Here is a 17,528-nt window from a genome sequence, read left to right as displayed (position 1 = left end):
ATCCCAGACCATTCTTAAAACAATGTTATCAAAGTACTGGCTGGTCCAATTCGATGTAGAAAACAGAACAAGTGTTAAAATGATTGGACTGTTTTCTCTGAAGCCATCATACTGATGATTAAGTGATTTAAACAATCTATAATTTCATTCTAATTCCAAATATGCTTCATACGAAAGGTCTCCCAGCAAACATTCCACTGGAAGGAGGGTCGTTAACCGAAGGACTTAGATTTACGATAATTAGCAAAAGACCCAGAGGCGAGATGAGAATTTGTTTTACGCAGCGAGCTGTAATGATCTGGAGTTGCACTGCCTGAAAGGATGCTGGAAGCAGTATAAATACTTCAAACAGAAAATTTGCAGGGCTCTGGGGAAAGAGCAGGGGGAGCGGGACGAATTGGATCGCTCTGTTAAAGAGCCAGCACAGGCACGATGGGCCAAATGTCCTTCTGTGCTGTAAGATTCTATGAGTCCTGGTCAGGGGTCACAAGTAAACAATAAGTGGAACGGTCACTACCTGGAACTGTTCAGAACAGTATAACCTCGATGTGGGACTGGGTAAACAAGGACCTTCCATCCCGGGCTTTCTTATCTGGTGCATCTCACCCCCTCCCTAAACAGTCGGACTGAACCAGTGACCAAAGCAAAGAACTGCCTGACCTTGGCCTCCAGAGTTGTCTGTCATGGCGAAGCATGGTTGCAGCCTGGGGGCCTACCTGGGCTCGTATTCTACCCAATTGGCTAGACCTGAGTTGCTGGTGTTGAAACTGGCCAGCCCCGAAATCCTGGTAGGCAACAGGTCCAGTACGGGAGAGCCTGTTGCTGGGGAGATACGTGGGGTGGGGTTCATGACATCACGCATGGGTCCACCTGACCTCCGCGACAGGTTGAAAGAGCCTGGCAGGGAGCTGCCTGGTCTCTGGCCCAGAGGTTTGGCGGTTTAGTGGTTTGGCGGCTCTCCAGGTCTCTCCGCAGGCCTCCAGTTTAAATGTTATTGGAGATGACGGAAGGACCAGGTGATGCGTGCCATTTGTGAGGCAACAGCGGACTTGCCAGGGTCTCGCTGCGATTGCACAACATGTTTGTAAATGAAGATTCAGTTAAAAAACAATTCACAGAGATGGTAGCTCTTTAAATATTAATTATGTAAAGTGGTTTACAGAAATAAACAACAGCTTGTGTTTATATAGCACCTTTAACGTAGTAAAACGCCCCAAGCTGCTTCACATGAGTGTTATCAGACACTGGCCCGTAATTTCCCATCGGACGCTTCCTGTGTGCGGAGGCATCCTATCAGAAAAAAATCCACGCACTTACCTGAGGGCTCCCGAGGTCCGGACACTTCCGATGCTGGGCCTCTCCACAGTTGAAATGCGCAGGGCCCACGTATCACAGGGGCGCAGGCGATTCGCAAGCGTCCCTGGGATCATGTGGGCTGGCCAACCAATAGGAGAAGGGAATCTCCCTTCATACTTTTAACAGATAGACCTGTCAAATATATGAATGGAGATCACCCCAAAAACACAGTAAAACATTAAATAATTTTTTTTAAAAACATCACATTTTTAAAATGAGTTAAAATTACAATAAATTAAATATTTTAAACAAAAATGTTATTCTTTTAAAAAATAATTAAAGTTTTTTATGGGGCTAAAAATAAACTTACCTTTTTAAAAAGTATTTTTAAATTATAAATGAGTGAAAACATTTTTTTTTACTTTTTTCAACTTTTATGCTGGTAAAAGCAAGCCTTACACCTGCTTTTACCAGGTGTAAGATTTCTAAGGATTTTCAGCAGGCGGAGGTTCTCCAGAAAGTGGAACTCTCCCCCCGCAGAGGCCCTTCTCCATGGCAGGCGTCCGATCTGTCAAAAGCATTCTTGACAGATCGGAAATGCCGGTTTCAGCACATGCGCTTCGCATGCCTGAAAACAGCATTTCCGATGTCCCTAAGGGTGTGTAGACAGCGCGTACACACCCGTAGGCATCGGAAAATACGGGTCATTAATTGACTAAAGATGGAGATATTACAATAATCTATGCTGACACTCCAGTACATTACTGAGGGAGTGCTGCACTGTTGCAGGAGCCGTCTTTTGAGTGCGACGTTAAAACAAGGCCCCGTCTGCCCTCTCAGGTGGACGTAAAAGATAATGGCACTATTCGAAGAAGAACAGGGGAGTTTTCCCCAGTGTCCTGGCCAATATTTATCACTCAATGAACATCACTAAAAACTCTAAAATCTGGTCATTGCTGTTTGTGGGATCTTGCTGAGCGCAACTAGGCTGCCGCGTATCCTACATTACAATGGTAACTACACTTAAAAAAAGTGCTTTGGAACATCCTGAGGTTGTGAAAGGCGCTATAGAAATGCAAGTCTTTCATTCTTTTTATCAGAACAGGTGACCCGAAGCTTGGTCAAAGTGGTAGGTTTTAAGCAGCATCTGAACAGCCTGAGCCCCAATGGACAAGAAAACCAACCAACCCAAAACATGGCGGGCGCAGCGTTCAATGATGGCGGGGTGTACAACGGGTGATATTGGACCAGCAACCCCTTGTACACCCCGCCCAACTTTCCTTTGCAGGGGGTTTTGGTGTGTGGCGGATGCCCAGTCAGCTCTGCCCCTGACTGTCTCTGAACGGTTCGAATCGCTCCACACCCCCTGGGTTCTAGACACTGGACTTAGGTACAGGCGGCGATACAGAAAATCGAGTAGACAAGTGGTTCGGTGCAAGAAAACCAAATTTTATTAAAAGCCTGAACAAAACACAATACTACTGAGAATTACTGGTATAGTTACAGGCATAAACAGTTAATACACTTATATGGGAATGGGGAACACACGGCACAACGAGGGAAACAAATACATTAAAAATCCCCTTATCCTTATCCCTAACTAGATTAAGCTGTGAGGGGCCAGGAATTCATGCTCACCAATTCAAAACCTGTTGCTTTAGATGGTGGGGTTTGAGGTTTGCTCTTTCTGTCCTTTGGGGTATCCCGTCACCACGTGGTCACAGGGCGCGGCGCTGAAGTTGTTTGTGCAAAGACACCCTCCCTTTTTCTCCGTTAACGTCTTCGTCGAGTACTTCATCATGATGGGCCTTCTCCTCCTTCGGGTGGTCGCCGACGGTATTGCTGTGGTCGGGGGTCGGTTGGCGGTCTTTACCGCCTAATGATTTTCCTATCCATGCTTCGAACACCAGCTTATTCTTCCACTGGGCTATTACTTTCCATGTGATAAATGCCAGCTTATAACTAGGCCATTTGTCTTGATTTTGCTACCCATTCTTCGAACACCAGCATATTCTTAAATTGGGGGTTTACTGTCCATGCATGTAACGCCAACTTATTCGCCAAACACCAGCTTATAACTAGGTGTTTGTTCCCCAACGCGTCTTTCGCTGCTCTTCTCTGCTCTTATCGGTTTACCGTATTCTTCATCTCGTCTCGCCTCGTCTCATCTGCCAGTTTGTGGCCTGTGTGTCCTGTGTGGTTTCGAACTCGGGTCTCGTTCTCCTCCTGCATTTCATTCCCCTCCCGCATTGGGCCCTCGGTGTAGTAATGGGCGTCCTTGGTGTTGAGTGGCACGGGAAGCGAGAAGAGAGCCCGCCACGAGGCCAGGGCATGAGAACGAGAGGCAGGAGGCCCAGAACCAAATGATAAGAGGTCAGAGCAAGAGAGAGAGATCACTACCAATGGGCCTACAATTATATCCCATTCTTCATTCCTTATCTGCGCGCCAAATCAGGTCAGTCCTTTGTCTAACTTTTGGCGGGCTCGTTTAAACTGATTACAGCCATTTACTTTAACGACTGCTGAAATGGTTGTCTCTGTGTTTTAATGGTTGCGATGTCCTGGCTGTTGGTTATGTATGAAACTTAATCGGGTTTCCTGACTCGATGGCTTGTGTGAGCTGTTACCGATTAAATATGCAGAAACCTGATGGCCTTGATTGAGGCCCATTCTAACCTGATCAGTTTCAAGGCAAATGGAATGCATATTCTGTGTTTGCTTTAACTGTCTGCCTCCACAAAGTCAATTCACAGATTTATGCATTTTAATTTTCATTTCAGGTTTGAAAAAGGTGCCTGCCTGTTTGCAGAGCCTTGCTTTTAAAATCCTGCACTTTTGGTCACGAGGTTGCAGAAGCCGTTTTGGGTACCCTGGCCTAGAAATTCACTATGGACCCGCCAGCTGGCTAGCGCCCAAAAGTTAGCGCTGGGCGCGGAGCCAGTTGCGACCGTCAGATATTCAGTTTTTGCGCCCCAAGTCGGAACCGGGCGCTATTCCAGGGTGTGCCCGCCCCCGCTTGGGGCGCTGAAACTGAATTTCAATGCTCTAGGCACCGCTGCGCCACCCGCTGCGGAGCGGCAGGCTGCGGTACTGCAGGCCTCCTCCTTCTCTTAAGGGGGAGGTGCCTGCCACGGGGAGATCGCCGCTGGATTGTGCCGGCAAATGAGCCCGGCACCACGGAGAAGTGCCGGGTTCGCGGAAAGCAGCCGGCAATGCTGCGGGGGGGGTGGTGGAGGAGGCCGGGGAAGGAGGTGCGGGCAGGCGGCTGCCGAAAAAGCGGCCGGCCGCACCTCCACCTTAAAGCGCCCCACTAAGGCTACAGTATGGCCCCGTTTTCTGGTCGCTGTTTGCGGCCGCTGCGGAAGAGGCGGCCGCAACTAAATATGGGGATCGGGCCGGTTTCGGGGCGGAACCGGGGCACTGCGCACACCGATGACGTCATCGGTGCCGGCGCAGCGCTAACGGCTACCGCCGCCATTACCGCTGCGCTGAATATCAGCGCAAACTCCTTTTTGCCGCAAAAGCCCTCTTTAGGCGGTAACTGGCCGCAAAGCTGCCGGCGCCTTAATGAATTTCTAGGCCCCTGTCTTTTCATAATTTGTCCATACAGGGTCGCTTTATCCATAACTTTGGGGAATGTGGGAATTTTGAGAACCCTTCACTCCCCCCCTGTTGATACTAAACTTGCTTTAAGTATCATCCTGATAAGGTGAGCAAAATTTCCGACCCTCCAGAGTCAATCTTCCCCGGCAATTATCTATCTAAGATACCCACGACACATGCATTTCCCATTCTGTAAAATGTAGTGTGTATAAGCATACATAGAATAATTACAGTCATTTACACACATCCAAGCATGGAGGGGGTCCAACACCCCTGCACCACTTGGTACACATCATCTTTATTACAAACAACACATTGAAAATCTTTATTAAAAACCAACAAAAGGACAGGAACAAACAATCTTTAATGATACAAACAACAAATTCAAACATGTGTATCTCCCTCCACCTTAACAATGTTCCTTCCAGGTCCTTTGGTTTCGGAACTTGAGTATTTGACCTTTTCCCTTGCACTGAGTGCACACTAGGTACAATACTATCCCCAACTGGCAAACCACGAGAATGTGGGAAGCCAGTCTGATCCACGAAGGGACCTCTATTATTGAAAATATCCCACCAGGGTGGAACTACAATGGCCAATATCTTAGCACCTATCTCTACTGTTTTCTGCTCCAGAGTGTAAAAATATATCTGTGAAACTATAACTGCTTTGAGTATTTTGGTAAGGTGTTCTCGGAGAGGGAGAAATTCGTAGCCAAACTGCGCTACATACCTTTGCAGATTGGTAAAATTCTCCTTTACAGTGAGGTGAACAGTGGAGGGTTTAGGAATGGGGACAATTCATTCCTGGGCCACTTAAACTTCTGCCTCGGGTTTAAAGCAGAAACTGCTGTCACTAACCGGACACCAGCTATGCTATCCATGCTGGTAGTGGGGAGCTCCTGTGGTGACACAATATGTCCCACCTCCTATATATGCTACCTGCGGGGGAACATGGCCTGGTGCCTTTGCCTCCATGGTACCATTTATAGGTTTCACGCCAGCAGCTCTGAACCTGCACTGTGGTTTTGAATAGGCATTCAAGTGATGGGGACACAGGATTATGTGTGCTCCCTGGCTCTGGCACCCCGAGAGGTCAGTACCTGTCATAGTGTGCTCCCACTTTATGACATAAGGTGGGACAGCTGTAAAATGAATGTGTACACCCCCTTGAATGACTCCAATGTTCTCAACCCTGTATACCGGCGCGGGTCAGGCTGTCCTACCCATGACCGGCATCCTAACTACTATACCCATGATGGTGTGGTTGGACCGTCCACAATCCACTGGGACCGGGTAGGCTTCCGAAGCTAGCCGGAGTTGGCATGGGCTTAATGCATTCTCAAACAGATGGAGGGCTGTGAGGTGCTTGTTGCTGATCCTGGAGGGGACTAAACCCTGTTTTAAATCCTCCAGATTACTGCGGCCCTCACCCAGCAACCACACCCCGTACAGCACGCACATCTTGTTCTGTGCAGCCTGGTCAGAAGCATTTCTGTCGTCCCTTATGAGGGCATTCACGGTCTTTGCTTGCTTCTCCAGCTCGGCTATAATTTCTTTTAAATGGACCGTCATGGCCTGGTCCTCATGTAACTCCGAGCCCACTACTTTGTTCTCATCCATTAGGATTTTCTTTAACTGAGCTTTTAAAACCGTTTATCTGGGTCTGTAATTCTATGTCATCTAAACTGTTGATGACAGAGGACCCAGTGTTAAACGCAGTAAAAGCATAATTCCATGCTCCCCTTCTTTGCCTCCCTGCATTACCCAAAAACTCATGGTCTGTGGTGTACAGTTCAGTTTTATTGACATTGGCGAAATCGAACTCGTAAAATTTTCTGAACATGTCCTTTAATAGGGCCTGGTATAGCTGTTCTGTCTCTCTGGGGCACCACTCCGGTAAGTGTACCTCGGTGAGATTTAAAATCACGGAGGCTACCACGTAGTGTACCCCCTGGTACAGCACCTGATCCGTAGGCAGTAGTACCAACCCATTCCCTGGTCCCTTGGTGGTGGCAAGGCACCCTTCCTTGTGTGTACTCACTGCCTGCGTCATGGGCAGGAGCTTTCGGGGGCGGGTCACAAGTTCAGTGGCATTGACTGGGATTGGGGAGTATGGGACCACGCATGCCTTCAGGCTGGTATCCCACTTCATCCCCTCCCCGGCGTCTTGCCACTGCCGGTGGAAAATGATGGATATGTCTGTGGGGCAGACCTTCTCTGACCCCCCACATACAGACATAAATCCCTTGATCCAGTTCCCGCCACTTGTCCCAACACACACTTATTCCCCCGTGAGCCCCTGTAATCGTCTGGTGGGTATTGTTCCCCAACCGTTCCCACTTGACTGCAGGGTTTCTCATATCTTTGCTCAGCTTTCTGAGCCACCACCACCTATCCAAAGGAATGTGTCCCTTGCACGTTAAACATACACATTTCCCTACGGTGACACTAACCCTTGTGGTAACGACCTGTACCTTGGGCACAGGAGGGAGGCCACCCCGTACGTGAACCCGGTCTGGCTGGAGTACTGAGACGTATTGGACCCCAGCCACCCTGGCCACCTTCCCTCGTGGACGTAGATGGCGGTCTCCTCCACGTCCCGCTCGCCACTTCCATCGGTTACTATAGGTGCTCTTTCTCCTGAACACCCATAGATGTGGGATTCCTCCACGTCACCTCGCTTTCCAATGCTCATTCCTATCAGGGCGAGTAGGATTACGCCCCCCTTCATCCTGAAAGTCTTTCTGCAAAAGATACAAGAACATATAGCCAGGTCCCGAGGAGATTCTCTGGCTTGGGTGAAGCATAGTCGGGTCTCGCGACCTCGACTCAAATACACACACTCTTAGCAGGTTACTACTTATTTAAAACTACCCATCACCTTATTTAACTTAGGCTAAACACCCAAACTTAAAAATACCTAAACTTAAAGTTACCTAAACTTACATTACCTAAACTATATACATCCGCTGCCCGTCTCCGGGCAGCCAGCCTAATCCCTGTTTGGGCTGTGGCACACCGCTCCCTTCGGCGTGGCCGCACTGTCCTGCACTTTCGGTCCCTTGCAGCCGGTGTCTGCTGGTTGGGGACCTCTGTCTTTGGACTTACCCCTGACTCGGGAGGGTGCCGCTTTAAAATGGGGAGCCGGTGACCATGGCTTCCTTGGCTGGGGCGTCCATGGGGACCTTCTAGGGACTTCGGCGGGTGGGGTTTTCTTGGCTGGTGGGCCTTTAACCCGAACCGCTGTCCCCTCCGGTGCGGTCTGTGGGCTTAACACTGCCGCTGGCCGGGGATCTTCTTCCTCAGGCTTTACCCCTCCCGAACCTGGGCTAGGGGCAGGTAACACTTCGCAGCCTGTTGCTGCAGGCTGAGAGTCTCCGCCCCCAGGTCGCAAACCTGGGTCCGGGGTGGGGGGGGGGTCTTCGCCCTCGGGTCCCTCCTCCTCTAAACCTGGGTCGGGGCGGGGTTTTCGCCCTTGGGTCCCTCCTCCTCCTCTAGATCCCAGAAGTGTCCCAATCGGTGGGCGGGATGGCCCCTCCCCTTAAACAAGCCACAGCGCCTGCCTGTGCAGTCTATGAACTTGTTCCCGCTGCAGGCTGAGGATCTCTATCCTCAGACCTTACCCCAACCGACTGCTTTCTCGTCTCGGGTTTAAACAGTTTACACTGATTAATATGGAACCATTTGGTGCGCCGAGGCATCTTAATGGCGTATACCATGGAGCTTGCCTTGTCTACAATGCTGTAGGGCCCCATGTATAGCGGTTCCAAACTTCCTACCCGAGCATAGTTCTTCACCATGACCTGATCTCCTACCTCGCACTCGTGGTGTTTTCGGGGTTCGAGCAGCAATCAGTTGCTCCGATGCTGCTTTCCCATGTTCCCAGCCACCTGCCCGTGGACCTGCTTGAGGTGCTCGAAGAGGTTTCGGGCGAACCTGTCCCGGTGAGCACTGGGGCTAGTACATGGATGGGGGTCCGCATAACCCTGCCAGTCATCAGCTCGAGCGGGGAGTACCCCGTGCTTCGACTGGCTGGCCCGGATCCCCATGAGGACCAGCGGTAGGACCTCTGCCCATTTTTGAGGAGAGTCCACCGTCTCCTTCCTTAACCTTTCTTTTAAGGTCCTATTCATTCTCTCCACAATCCCCGGTGACTGCGGGTTGTGGGCAACGTGCCACTTCCACTCGATGCCTAGTAGCATAAGGGTATTCTGCATTACCTGCCTAGTAAAGTGACTCCCTTGGTCGAACTCCACATACTGTGGTAGCCCCCAATCGCAAGAACACTTCCCGGACCAGGATCCTGGCCATACCCAGAGCTGTGGCCGTTCTGCAGGGGAAGGCTTCTGCCCATTTGGTGAACACATCCACCAGGACTAGGCAGTACTTATAGTCTCCCTGGGCGGTGGGTAGGGGCCCGATGTAGTCGACCTGTATCGACTGCCATGGTCCTTCTACCCTCCTGATGTGTCACATGGGTACCTTCCTTTTATGGGGGTCAGGGTTATTGGCAGCACACACCAGACAGCCGGCGCAGAACTCGCGGACATCTTCCCTGAGTCCTGGCCACCATCCCGCCTGTTCCACCTGCTGCCAGGTGGTCTCAGGCCCGGGATGCCCCGCTCTTGGACCCACATGGGCCAGTTGAAGGAATTCCCTCCGGTGCTGTTGCGGCACAACCCACTGTTCCCCCCCGAAAAGCATGCCTTCTTTTACGGAGAGGGCTGCTGCGCCGTAAGGGCCCTCTACCCCTTTTCCCTCAATCACTGCATTGAGGATGGCTTTGAGGACGGGGTCTTGGGCTTGGACCATCTTAAGGTCCGGGGCTAAAGCTACCCCTGCACTCCCTTGTGTCCCATCCCTATCTCTGACTGCTGCCATGGGTCTGGACCCATATGGGTCCCAGAAAGTGCCTGTGTGGGCACCCTCCTTGGCCAGCACGCCAGCCTGCTGGTTACCCTGACTACGGGGTTCTGTGGAGGAATGGGCCTTCACCTTCTAAATGAAGACCTCCCCTTCCTCCCCCACTGCCGCTAGGATTTTCTCCAGTAGGGGTTTTACTGTGAGGGGTCTCCCATCGGCGGAGGTGTATCGGTGGCGGGACCAGATGGCCAGGTACTCCGTACACGAATTGCACGTAAACATGCTGTCCGAGCAATTCGTGTGTGGGGTGGGGAAGATTTCGGGGTGCTTAACTACGTACACTACCGCGGACAGTTCAGCCTGCTGGGCGCTCATGGTGCTTAATCGCCAGGGCAATGTTTGCCGCTGGGTCATAAACTCCACACCCCGTGAGTTGCTCACCAGCAGATACCGTGCTGGAGCCGTCTACATAGATCTCGCAGCCCATGGGATGTATCTCGGCCCGTAAACCTATGTTCACTTCCCAAACCCCTTCTATGGAACACCAGTGGGCTGTTCCAGGATATACCATGTTGGCTGCGAGCTTTGGCTCGCAGAGACCCTTCACTTTAAGATCCATCTGTGAGAGCAGGGTCCATCGGGCAATGGGGGCACTGCTCACTGTTCCATCCTTGATCCTCCCATCCAGAAGCATCTGGGTGGGTGTGTGATGGGTGAGGAGGGTGATGGGAGGTGCCTGTGAAGATCAGCGATCTTTTCACAGCCCAATGTGTGGCCAGGAGGTGCCGCTCACAGCTGGAGTCGCTCCTCTCCACCTCCGTGAGCATCCTGGAGGAGTAAAGCACCGGCCTTAGCCTGCCGTGCCGCTCTTGGAGCAGCATAGCACTCAGGCTATCCCCGCTGGCTGCTACCTCCAGGAAGAACTCTTTCCCTTGTGATCAACCACCCCCTAGACCGAAGGGTGTGTTGATGCAGGAACAGGAGAACACAAGCACAGTCACAAGATTGGTCTATGAAAACCAGCAATTAGCTGTGTTTTATTTTAGCCAACGGGAAAAAGGTTCACGTCTGGCACATTCCAAAATCATAAGACGTTCACATAGAATAAATCAATTTTCTTGCCTTGGCTTTACCCTCAGGTATTGGCCTTGTCTTGGCTTTACACTCAGGTATCGGCCCACAACAGCAATCTTGGCTCTATCCTGGCTTTCTCCTCAGTAACTGGCCCACAACAGTACAACAGCAATCTACTCAGGCACTGGCCTTCTCAGGCCCGAGCTTCAAGGAGTTCTGGCGCTGCTTTGGTCCCCGCAGGGACTGGCCCTGCTTTGGTCCCCTCAGGGACTGGCCTGGTCCTCTCTCAGGACCCCTTTCTCTGGCCACTCCTGGGCTCTGGCCCTGAAGGGATGCACTAGTTGGCCTTTTAAACTAGTGAGTTAATGGGCAGATTTACCTCAGGTGTGTTGGAGGTAGGTGTGGCCTTCCTGAATTGGATTGAGAGGGGGACCTTGTCTCCATCCGATGGCCACATACCATCCATCCACCAGTAAACCGCCCCCATAGCTCCCACCCCCCATCTATGGCCCCTGGAGCTGGTGCGGCCTGCAGATCCTCCTTGAGCCTAACAAATGCTGCCTGGCAACCCTCATCCCAAACCCACTCCACTCCCTTGTGTAGGAGTTGGAGCAGAGGGGCTGCTGTGGCTGCATAGTCTTCAATGATGTCTCTGCAGTACCCGGTTAACCCTAAAAATGACCTCACACCCATAACTGTGCTGGGGACGGGTAACTCCTGTACCGCCTCCCTCCTAGCCTTATCTATGGCCCTTTCCCCAGCACGTATGGTCAAGCCCAGGAATTTCACCTCCTGCCGGACGATCTGCGCTTTCTTTGGGTTTACTTTAAAACCCTCCTGCCTGAGCAGCTTCTGTAGTTCAGACAGTAGTGGGCCATGCTCCTCTCTCGAATCAGTGAACAGGAGCAGGTCATCCACGTACTGCACCAACTGTCTGGGCTGACTGAAACCCTTTAAACTGTTCACCATGCACTGATGGAAGATGCTGGGGCTGTTTTGGAAGCCCTGAGGCAAACAGTTCCATGTGTACTGTTGCCCTTTAAACGTAAAGGCAAACTTGTACTGATCCTCCTACCTTAAAGGGGTGGACCAAAACCCGTTGGAAATATCCAGCACCGTGAACATGGTCGCGGATGCTGGGATACTTCCTATCAGGTCGGCAACTGCTGCTACCGTAGGTGCACAGGCTGGGATGTTGCTGTTGAGCACCCGATAGTCCACCGTGGCCCTCCAGGAATTGTTCGGCTTTCTAACCGGCCACAGTGGAGAGTTTACGTGGGTGGCTATCGGTCTCAGGACTCCCTGCTGCACTAAGGAGGACATGGCTGCTTCCATGTCTGGCTCCGCTTCCCTGGGGAAGTTATACTGTTTCTGTGATCGGGCCATGGGGTTCCCGTCTATGCTGACCTCAAACCCGTTGACCCTCCCGCAGTTGTGTTTGTGCATGGCAAATGTGGCTAGGTGGACGCGCACAAATGCCTGGAATTCTTTCGGGGTGTTACTGACCATGAGCTCGAGGTTATAACCCTCTTTGGGCTTCATGGTGCACAGGGTCCTCTTCTCTTCCCTTCTTTCCCTGGGATGACCACAACCTCGCCGTCCTTCCCTGTACTTGCCCCCCATAGGCAATGATTCCTTAAATCTACCAGGATCCCGTGGCCTACAATAAAGTCGGCTCCCAGGACCCCTCTTCCACCTTCCACTTCCCATCTCATCAGGACACAGGTCCACTTGGAGCGGAGTGGTCCTAACCGAATGGTGAGCGGGATGGAAAACGAGCTGGCCTGTTCTTTGCCTGTGAATCCTGACAGACTGTATGGGACCCTGTTAGATAGAGGCGAGGTGGTGGGGTTATCTGAATGGACCACGGTGCATGATGCCCCCGTGTCCAACAGGTAGGTCCCCTTCACCTTTTCTACCTCCATCTCCACGAGGGGCCTCTTCCATTCGTCGTACCGAAGGGAACACAGGTAAACAGGCTACGCTGGCTCTAGTCATGGCTGCGGGTTGGATGGGGCTGATGGGGTCAGAGCACCGGTAGCGGCTGCTACTCTCCCGTGGCCAGTCAATGAGGACCTCATAGTGTCCAAAAATGACTCGACCGCGGCGGGAGGGATTCCTGCCTCTGCCTTTTGGGCTGGGGCTGTGGAATTCTTTCCTTTGTTATCTTTCCAAGGGTTTTTACACTCCTTCCTCCAGTGGCCATCCTTCCCGCACCCGTAACAATTCATCTTACTGCTAGAAGGGTTATTCCCTTCCTGATGCCACTCCTTCCTACCCTGCCCGGGTTTTACCTCATGCACCTTCCCCTTAGGTGGGTGTGCATCGATCCCCTACCGTTCTTATAGGCTAGGGTTAACTGTCTGATCACCGTAAGTTCGGTGGTCAGGGGATTCTTGGGGTCGAACCAGACTTCCGCCTTGGCCCGGACCTGTGGCAAGCTGTTTGCCACCAGGCAACGGAGCCAATGGGCCAGCTGACCCTGGTTCAGGAATGCCCGATTAGGTGCCCCAGGACAGGCGCTCCTATAAACCGGCCATAACCTGTCCGCGCAGGCCTGCGGGGATTCCCCTGTGAGCTGGACCGTCTTCTCCACACAGGAGAAAGGACTTCCCTCATTCATCCCCATGGCCTCCAGAACTTCATCCCTGAGCTCCTCATACCCGCACTGCCCCTTCTTACATTCGTCAGAGAGGGATTGGAGGAGCCTACTCTCCAGGGAGAATAGCAGCATCTTGGCCTGCTCAGCACCATCGCAGTCGTTGACGCTGGCTGCCTGCTCTACTTCCCTGAAGTGGATCGAGGGGACCCCTTTTTCGGAGAGCTTTGGGATATGGCTCACCATAGCCCTAAGCTGTTGGGTGCTATAGGGTAATATGAACTGGTTTTGGAGGGGTTCCTCGTCGTCGCCATTGACGGGTGGGCCGAACCTCCGATGCCGGGCTGGGCACATCGGTCCCGGCTCCGGCCTCCCTGGCGGGGGCTGTTCCACCTCCGCTCCCACACCTGACTCCGCCCCCCCTTGCTGCCAGACCTCGCCAAAACCTGGCGTTACGGGTGGCGGTCGTGAGACCTCCTGTTCCTCAACCGGGTCGTCCCTGGGCACTACCAGTGATGTTTGAACCGTTCTCCCCTCGTTCCCTATAAAATCCGCCTGTCCTGCCTTCGGGCTTATGAGGCACACCATGCCTTTTGCCTTCCACAGGGCCAGGCTCAGATTTTCTATCTGTTCCTTGCAGGGGCCATGATCTGCATCTTCAAACCCCTGTTCGCTCGCTAACTTGTAAGCTGCCTTTACCTCTTTTACTTTCTCCTCCTGTTCTCTAACTTGTCTTGCTAGGCGGGTGTTCTTTTCCCGCCACCTCAACTCCTTACTCTTGGCTTCGGTGACTTGGCACTGTAGGTATTCCAACTTGGCCTTATATTCTCCCATTAAATGTACCCTTTCCTGATTCAGGGCCTGCAATGCTACCAGTAACTTCTCCCCTGCTAGAGCCTTGTCCTGGACCTCCAGGGCTGACTCCTTTATCTCAGCTGCCTGTGCTGCAACGAGCCTGTCCAGAAGCTGGACCTGCTTTTTCAAACACATCAGCCAGACTTCCTTCTCTGGGGATTTCTTGTGCTCCCTCCCTTCTGTCCACTTAGCTGCGGCATCTACCGGACGCCCAGCCCTTAACAGAGTGGTGATCCACTTCTTTGTGATATTCACCTTGCTAAACACATAATCAGAAATCCTTTCCTCCATCATGGTATGCTCATCTGAACCATTGTCTACTGAATCGCACCCCTGTTGCCGGAGTCCTGCTGCAGTCGCCATTTCTGTAGGGGGTTTTGGAGTGTGTGCCCAGTCAGCTCTGCCCCTGACTGTCTCTGAGCAGTTCGAATTGCTCCACAGCCCCTGGGTTCTAGACACCAGACTTAGTACAGGCGGCGATACAGAAAATCGAGTAAACAAGTAGTTTGGTGCAAGAAAACCACATTTTATTAAAAGGCTGAATAAAACACAATGCTACTGAGAATTACAGGTATAGTTACAGGTATAAACAGTTAATACAGTTATATGGGAATGGGGAACAACAGCACATCGAGTGAAACACATACATTAAAAATCCCCTTATCCTTATCCCACCCCCTATACCTAACTAGATTAAGCGATGAGGGGCCAGGAATTCATGCTCACCAATTCAAAACCTGTTGCTCTGGATGATGGGGTTTTTGATCCGCTCTTTCTGTCCTTTGGGGTATCTCACCGCCAAGTGGTCACAGGGCGCGGCGCTGAAGTTGTTTGTGCAAAGGCACCCTCCCTTTTTCTCCGTTAACGTCTTCGTCGAGTACTTCATCGCGATGGGCCTTCTTCTCCTTCGGGCGGTTGCCGACGGTATTGCTGTGGTCGGGGGTCGGTTGGCGGTCTTCACCGTCTAATGATTTTCCTATTCATGCTTCGAACACCAGCTTATTCTTCCACTGGGCTATTACTGTCCATGTGGCAAACGCCAGCTTATAACTAGGCCGTTTGTCTTGATTTTGCTACCCATTCTTCGAACACCAGCATATTCTTAAATTGGGGTTTTACTGCCCATGCATGTAATGCCAACTTATTCACCAAACGCCAGCTTATAACTAGGCGTTTGTTCCTCAACGCATCTTTCCCTGCCCTTCTCTGCTCTTATCGGTTTACCATATTCTTCGTCTCATCTCATCTCGTCTGCCCGTTTGTGGCCTGTGTGTCCTGTGTGGTTTCGAACTCGGGTCTCGTTCTCTTCCCACGTTGGACCCTCGGTGTAGTAATGGGCGTTCTTGGTGTTGAGCGGCGCGGGGAGCGAGAAGAGAGCCTGCCACGAGGCCAGGGCACGAGAATGAGAGGCAGGAGGCCAAAAACCAAACAATAAGAGGCCAGAGCAAGAGAGAGAGATCATTACCAATGGGCCTACAATTATACCCCATTCTTCATTCCTTATCTGTGCGCCAAATCAGGTCAGTCCTTTGTCTAACTTTTGGCGGGTTCGTTTAAACTGATTACAGCCATTTATTTTAATGACTCCTGAAATGGTTTTCTCTGTGTTTTAATGGTTTCGATGTCCTGGCTGTTGGTTATGTATGAAACTTAATCGGGTTTCCTGACTCGATGGCTTCTGTGAGCTGTTACCGATTAAATATGCAGAAACCTGATGGCCTTGATTGAGGCCCATTCTAACCTGATCTGTTTCAAGGTGAATGGAATGCATATTCTGTGTTTTCTTTAACTGTCTGGCTCCACAAAGTCTATTCACAGATTTATGCATTTTAAGTTTCGTTTCAGGTTTGAAAAGGGTGCCTGCCTTTTTGCAGAGCCTTGCTTTTAAAATCCTGTACTTCTGGTCACGAGGTTGCAGAAGCCATTTTGGGTACCCTGTCTTTTCATAACTTGTCCATACAGGGTCCCTTTATCCATAACTTTGGGGAATGCGGGAATTTTGAGAACCCTACACCTTTCTGTAGACTTCAATGGAGGGGAAAATCAGGCCGTGTGTATAACAGGCGACTGATCCACTACCGCCTGTTCCACACCCCCGCTGACATTGAAAGTTCCGCCCAGTTTCTACAACATAGCAAGAGTGGAAATGCCATGAAGCATTTGACATTTTTGTCACCTACTTTGTAAGTTCGGTTAGAGGCTTTTCGCAAGTATCACGGTTCAACTCACCTCCCACGATGGTTTGTCCCTCTGTTGTGCCATTGGTATTTAGCAGCACCATCACAGCACCAAGGATTACGGGCAGCTTCACGTACATCTTGGACACCTGTGAACTGAAATGCAACCATCAGACTAAAGGGGAGGCAGGCATAGATTTACATCGACAAGATGGGAAGAACATAAGACCATAAGAATTAGGAGCAGGAGTAGGCCATATGGCCCCTCGAGCCTGCTCCACCATTCAGTAAGATCATGGCTGATCATCGACCTCAACTCCACTTTCCCGCCCGATCTCCATATACCTTGATTCCCCTAGAGTCCAATAATCTATCAATCTCAGCCTTGAATATACTCAAAGACTCAGCATTCCAGCTCTCTGGGGCAGAGAATTCCAAAGATTCACAACCCTCTGAGTGAAGAAATTCCTCCTCATCTTGGTCTTAAATGGCCTACCCCTTATCCTGAGTCTATGCCCCCTAGTTCTAGACACTCCAGCCAGATAAACAACCTTTCACCATCTTGTAGGGGTTGCAAAATTTCCCCTATTTTCCCTGAAGATTTGAAAATATTGGTCCACATCGTGGACGAAGAATTGGGTGATGGGACTTGTCTACAATGTTTTAAAAATGTGCCAGAACCACAAAAGACTGTTCGGAGATGGAAAGAACGTGGACAACACGGGAGTCGTGGAGCTCTGTGGAAAATATTCACACATCCGAAAACAGTACTTTATCAATAATATCGTTCCCTGGAGTGTGGGCAATCACAAAAGGTTTTAAAATGGCCACAGAAAGCATTGGCCAAGAACCGTGGGGTTTGGAAAGCCTGTACAGCTTGTAATGTCTGTGTGAAAGACCTGTCAATCAAAACAGGGAGGTTCCCCTTTCTCTTCAGAGGCATGGTTTGTTTATTGACTTAAGCAATTGCCCACTTGAGAATTGACCGCAAGACAATCGATTTGAAACTGCTATGTTGACACAGCCATTCAGAACTACTCAGACACACAATGAGAGACT

General features: G+C 51.0%; 1 protein-coding gene across 2 annotated transcripts in view; it reads right to left on the bottom strand.

The window, feature by feature from the left end:
• Window positions 1-17,528, bottom strand: part of LOC147108369 (interleukin-27 subunit beta-like) — a 204,690-nt gene that overhangs the window by 164,377 nt on the left and 22,785 nt on the right. For both annotated transcript variants that reach the window (XM_086004971.1, XM_086004970.1), the window contains one exon: window positions 16,522-16,625. In XM_086004971.1, coding sequence (XP_085861097.1) covers window positions 16,522-16,609 — 88 coding nt within the window. In that variant the 5' untranslated portion in view covers window positions 16,610-16,625. The remainder of the gene's footprint in view (window positions 1-16,521; window positions 16,626-17,528) is intronic.

Source organism: Somniosus microcephalus, chromosome 13 (genome assembly GCF_052327205.1).
Source record: "Somniosus microcephalus isolate GS21.2 chromosome 13, FLI_Smic_1.0, whole genome shotgun sequence".
Lineage (NCBI taxonomy): Eukaryota > Metazoa > Chordata > Chondrichthyes > Squaliformes > Somniosidae > Somniosus > Somniosus microcephalus.
This window is presented reverse-complemented; position numbering and strand designations above follow the sequence as displayed.